Source organism: Rhinopithecus bieti, unplaced genomic scaffold (genome assembly GCF_001698545.2).
Source record: "Rhinopithecus bieti isolate Rb0 unplaced genomic scaffold, ASM169854v2 scaffold_13342, whole genome shotgun sequence".
In the NCBI taxonomy this organism is placed as follows: Eukaryota; Metazoa; Chordata; class Mammalia; order Primates; family Cercopithecidae; genus Rhinopithecus; species Rhinopithecus bieti.
In genome coordinates this window covers 1,268,055-1,274,224 of record NW_016807690.1, presented here as the reverse complement: position 1 = coordinate 1,274,224, position 6,170 = coordinate 1,268,055, and the positions used below count along the sequence as shown (strand labels likewise).

General features: G+C 46.4%; 1 protein-coding gene across 1 annotated transcript in view; it reads right to left on the bottom strand.

Moving 5' to 3' along the window:
* NTF3 (neurotrophin 3) overlaps positions 1 to 1,567 on the bottom strand; it is a 65,346-nt gene extending 63,779 nt beyond the window's left edge. Inside the window, exon 1 of the mRNA XM_017883349.1 lies at positions 1,401 to 1,567. Within this exon, the coding sequence (XP_017738838.1) occupies positions 1,401 to 1,439 (39 nt within the window). The 5' untranslated portion in view covers positions 1,440 to 1,567. The remainder of the gene's footprint in view (positions 1 to 1,400) is intronic.
* Between the last annotated feature and the right edge of the window lie 4,603 nt (positions 1,568 to 6,170).

The following is a 6,170-nucleotide window of genomic DNA, read 5'->3' as shown; positions in this document are numbered from 1 at the left end:
CTCGCTTCGGGACCTGCGGCGGGGAAGGAGTCATTTCTCCTGGCCCCTCTTGAAAAACAAAACGAAACAGGACAACAACAGCAACAAAAACTTCCAAATTAGTAGTAGCCTTCAGCAACCCCCACCCTTGCGTTCCCTTTTAGAGATCCAGGAAAAAACGAAACATTAAATGTATCGTAACAGGTTACACGTTAGTGTCTTCAGCCTTTTTTAGTTGTTCTTTTCTTGGAATTTTCTTTTCATCTCTTTTCTTTTAAGATTTTCTTTACCAGGCATGAGGGCCTTTTCCTGCCCCTTTCCTCAGGCGGATCAGGTCTGAGGCGTAAACTCCTCCTCCAAACCTTAGACCCTTCCAGCTCCAGATCTCTCCCCACCCCTACCAAGCCCACCCGCCACTCCTCCCCCCACCCCACAACACGAACACGCCCAAGGACAATCGCTCCCCGGCGAACTCGCCGCTCCGGGGCACCCGCACCCAGGACGCTGTGCCGGCGGTCAAGGGAGGTCAAGGTAGAGGGGTGTGGGGGCGGGTGGTCCCAGGGACTAGGGAGGGGCTGTGTGCACGCGCGCGTTTGCGGGAGCTTGAGTGTGGAAGGGAGAGGGAGATGGATCGCAGCCTCCCGTTTCACCCATCCTCCAACTTCTAAACCCCTTCCTTCCAAACTAGGATGGGGCCCTGCAGCTCATCACTCGCCCAGCACCCACCAGTCTGCACGCGGGGACAGCGCGAGAAGCAGGAAAGGCGAGCAACAAGCAAACCTCTTCGTGGCGCCCCGAAAGTAATGACGCTCACTTCCCCACCGGTGGATTCCTTCGAGGAAAGGATAGGGGGAGGGGGGCAAAATCTCTTATTTGGAGATAATTTTAGCTGCCCGTTAGACCCCACTTGCTCCGAGCCGTTCTCTCTAAATTTACCAAGTTAAGTCATCTTGATTTCGCCCATTTGCCATCGAGAGAAGGGGGGAAAATACCACCTAGGGATCAACGAGAAATCGAGAGTCTGGGAGCAGAGTTTTGCCCTCTTGTCCCCTTCCCGAGTCCTTGAGTGGTGGACCTCCGCTCCAAGCCCCTCATCCCTTCCTCCCTGCCACTTCAGCCGCTCCTCACATCATCTCCTTCCAGGACCTTTTGACTCACGAGCGACTGGGGAGGGGAGCGAGTATCCCGTTTCCTCCCTGCCCTGTCGTTCGAGGTGTCTAATAAGCAAGCCGTTCCATGTTTCGGTTAGGGCCCAGGTTCAAAAAAATCCAAATACCTTAGAATTGTCTGAGAATTTGGTTGAACCCCGGAACTGCACCCACCAGTTCAGGACCAACCGGCCGCAAAGAGTAGCTGGGGGCTTGGATGGGGAGGTGGGAAGGGAGGGGGAGTCTGGGGGCTGCATACTAGATAGATTGTACCTGCCTCATCATTATCCTGGCTGATGGGGGTTGCCACATCGAAAACGGCCAGAAGCGCCCACCGAGGCCCAGGGGCGTCACCTTCTGCGGTCCCTCGCAAGGGTAGGGTCGTCCTTCAGTGGCTGCCCTCTTGCCAAAATATCGACGTCTTCCTCAGGGCCAGAAGAGGCTGCCGAGTCGTTCCCTCCACCCCGCTACACAGCACCATGAAGGTTTGGATTGGGCGTGCTCTGTCGGGTTCTGCTTTCCTCCCTCTCATCTGGCCCGCCTCCCTGCCCTCCCCCACTTCCCGCACTTGCCCCCCTCCTCCAGCTTCTCGCCGTGGTCAAAGGAGGGATTCAGGCCCCAGTTTCAGATCCACTGGCAGAGTTCATTTCTCAAGCTCCAGGTCCTCCGGGAACCTGAAGATTGCAAGGAAAGAGGTGGTTGGCTCCTGCTGCAGCAGGGAAGGGGTTAAATACATGTGCGGGCTGATCTGCAGGCAGCTCCCAGGTCCCTGGCAGTCTGGAGGGACGAGGGGAAGGGGGGCAAACAAACTTGAAAAATCAAAAGAAACGAAGAAGAAGAAAAGGCAGCAGGCAGTGCGTTTAGGACTTGGATTTGTTCTGCAGATGCCTTGCACTGGTTGGCCGCCTCACTTTGCCAGGACTTTGGGGGATCCCAGAAAGACTTTGTATTGTTTCCAACTCCAGGGGGTTTTGTCCTGAGCTGGTGGGTCTGTCTTTGCTTGCAATCAACAGGCCTTGTAATATGAGAGGTGACACCTTAATCTTGCCAAATATGTGCTGTGCCTTTGTGGAGCGAGGGGAGGAGGGACTAAGGGAAGGAGAGAGGAAGAGGGAGAGATCCAGACAGGAGCAGAGGGTGAAAGATGCACTTTTTCTCAGAAGGATTGGTTTCCCAAAGGGAGAGCCTTAGCTCTTTTCTGAGTAGAAGACATTTTTCAGACAATCTCCCTTGAGCACCTCCAACTGCCTTTTCCTTTACTGTTTTTCTTTAGACTTCAGAGCTAAAGATTTCTTCCTTCTCAAACTAGGGACTGACTCCCCAGGTCTCTGTTGTGGCTTCCAAGAGAGTGGCAAGGTGCTGAATGAAGAGGCTGGGCAGAAAAAAAGAATTAGAAAGGTGTATTTTAAGAAGACAGAATAAAAGATTATTATAGACAATGTAGAGCCATTTTAAACTGTAGAATATTGTCACTTCGAAGTAAATCCGTGTTTCTAAATAGAGATTTTTCTTTTCTGTAGAAAGACTGTAGTGGTATGGATAGCAAAAGCAAAGATCAGGACTGGAAAGTAAGCTGGCTGCGAGCTTGTGCCCTGTAGATAGCCCTGGTTAAGGAAGCATCCAGGATAAGATCTTTTAGGATTCACTAGGTAATTGCCCCTCTCCAAGTTGACTTAGTGGCCGTGACTTTGGCTGTCCATCTGTCGACTATATTTTTAGGTTGCTGAACTTTCTTTTTCTCCCTGCTGCATCTGAGAGTAAGGCCCTGACTCCTGAAAGTGATTTCTGAGAGCAGGAACCAGATCTTGTTTTTGAAAACCCTCTTTAAAACTCTCTCCTAAAGCAAATTTCCGGAGCGTGCCTTCTGGGTACCCTTATCTTTTGCAATAGCACCACTCTGTGGTTGGAACACTGAACAGAAACAAAACGGGAATGTGGGATTGAATTTTGCCTTTACCTTGTGAAAAACAGCACTTATATCCTCTATGTTTGAGCTCAGTGGACTGAGTGCTGGTGGTGGGGGCTCAGCATGTGGTGAGGGAGGGGGTCTTGTGCAGTGGCAGTATGTGGTTAATTCATTGTGACATGTTGACCCAGGAAATGAGAGAATTGGACCGAATGGCCTCCAAGGACCCTTTCCGTGTCAAAGACAAGCTTGTTTTTTTTTTTTTTTTTTTTTTTTTTTTTTTTTTTTTTTTTTAACTCCATGATCACACAGCTAGACTTGAATGTTTGTCCTCTTCCATTGCTTTTCTTTTTCTCTCTTTTGAGGTTACTGAAATAAACGCCACACTTTTCACTGATCCTAAAGTATTTGCAAGTTGCATCCTCTGCTGCTGGAGGGCGCTGTGGGGAGGTCTTGCCCTACCCCCTCCATCTCCACCCCCATCCACCCAGACAGCTGCTAGAGCTGATGGAGTCTGGAAGTCTTCGTTTTTCAAACAATTAAAGTGAATGCAAAAGGTGTTTGCACAGGGACTGGGAGCTTAAGGTTCAGGAAAGGCAGCTTCATGCTACCTTTGTGCCTCAGCGCTTGAAAGATTCCTGGCTGCCCATCCATTACTAAATACTGGCAACAGCATTATTAACCAACAGCTACAGGCTGTCGATCCACATAGCAATTCCTCTCAGATGCCCTGGACTCATCTGTGAGACGTTATTCTTTTCTTTCAAGTTGCGTGCCGTTGTCCACAGAAACTGAGTGGCTTGTTTATGTTTATTCAGCAAGCCTAGGTCTTCCCCCAAATTTCTATTGTCTTAAGAAAGCACAGCTTTGCTCCAAGGACCAGCATTGATCTCTCTACACAGAATGCAGACATCAGAGGTCAGCTTCTATCAGCCCTATGTCCCCACTCCGCATTTAATAACAGAGGAAACTCAGAACAACAAATAACAAAAACAAAAACATATTAACAGACCATGACCTAGAATTTACTGCCAGAATAGATTTTGGTGCCTGAGAAAAGCAGGTTCCCCTCTGCCTTCTCCACTCAGTAGCCATGTGTTTTTGGACAGGTTTCTTAACTTCTCAGAACCCATCTGGAATTGGTGAAAACAACACCAATCTCACAGAAGTAATATGAGGACCAAAGGAACTAATTCATATAAAACACTCAACACAGTGCCTGGCACAATGTGAGTGCCAATCCCAATCTGCTAGTCCTTACACTGAAAACACTTTCGCACCACTGGGGGAATGAACTGTCTTTAAAAGAAGCTTGGCTCTGGAATGGCCTGTGTATTATTATTTGTGTGCCACGCATACACATTTCATTAATGTAATTTTATGGATGTATATTTTCCCCTTTGGACAAATACAGCAATAAATTAGCAGAATGAAGTAGTGGACATATTTAGAATTTATATAGCTTCCTAACGTGGGCCTCAATGTGCACGAAAGACAGCATTGAAGGATTTCGAAATCTTGTCTTACTCATTATCTGCCTTTCACCCAGAACCACTTCATCATTTAAAAGGAAATTCTACCATATCCTTCAACTCTTAACAGATTGCCTGGTATATTATTGGTTTGTTGTTATTGCTAATTATGTTCTAGGGCTTACATTGAACAATATAATGAATTGCATTGAACAACGGTGAATCAACTCATTTTGTGACATGGCACACATATTCATAATTATGTTTCAAGAAATTACCCATAATGATAGAGGGAAAGTATGTATTCCTACCACACAGGTGGATATAGAAATCATAATAAAGTCTCCTATTTCACCAGTCATGACATGAATTCCTAACCACCCTATAAATTAACTTTATGCTGCACCAAACTCCACTCATAAAAAAAATGACATTAAGGTTTCCTAGGTAACTAATGCATTTCCAAAGGGAATAGGTCTCAGGAGACAAAGAGGGCAGGGAAAAGGGTAGGGAGGGGAAGTGAAGAAAAGAGAAAAAAAATTCAATGAGACCCATGTGACATAAACAAAATATTTCACGGGGAGGAACCCATAAAGTTTTATTACCTTAGTCTGACATAGATATGACATAGCCATTAATTCCATCTTTGGATGATAAAATACTCGATGGGCTATCCCTCTCATCACATATGCTGGCATTTCATATTTCAGATCCAGTTCTACAAATCTTGAGAGAGATTCGAACCTTCCATTCATCTACTAAGCTGTGTCCACTCACCAGCCAGCTGACTCTTGTGCCCTCCACCAAATGTTGAGATGAAAGTGAAAAACAGGGTTGATTTGCATGTTTCAGAATATACAGATGCTTTTGATCACTGTGGACGCTTAAAACTTTGGAGTGAATCTGTTAGCTTTAGCAGAAGGCTCGGGCCTGAGAACGGAATTATGGGAATTGAGGCTTGGTTTGCAATCCCTCAACTCAGTGGCATTTTCACTGTGGTTTTCTTTATTTGGGGGAGGGTCTGGATGCAAAAGAACATCTTGGATGCTTTGGACAAAAATGGCAAGTTGTAGGTGGAGCTTAAGGCTGAAATTTACACTGTAAGAACAGAAAAATTCTGACATGCAATGCAATCCAGAGAATTTTCCCTGGGTTAGAGACAGGGAGATGGGGAAAGGAGGTCTAGAGTCTTGTCACTGTTTTGTGAGCTCAGGGAAGTAAACCAGCTTTTCAGTTCCTTGGTTTTTACCATAGGTAAAGGTACTTAACCTCATTTTCTTTCATTACTGTGAATATATGTAAGAAAACAAATAACACACTAATGTGAATACAGTTAGAAATTTTGCATTATCTGATTTCTTCTCTTTTCAGTAGTCCCAGAGTGACATCTGTGAGTGAAGTCTCCAACTGGTTACAAAACGCAGCCAGGTGACCCCTATATTCCAAGTGTGGCAGCTTTGCCTGTGAGTCCCATGGCTGACGAGCTCCTATCCATTAGCACTGGGCAGTCAACGGAGAGTAAAGCCTACCGTTTGCACTTTCTCTGACCTGCTGGAGAAAGGACACAGGACTCAAGTTCATGACTAGAAAGCCAACTGGAAAACTAGAACTGTTTCCATCACACAATGTCTTCCATTGGGTTTGAAGTCATTTTAGGTTTTAACT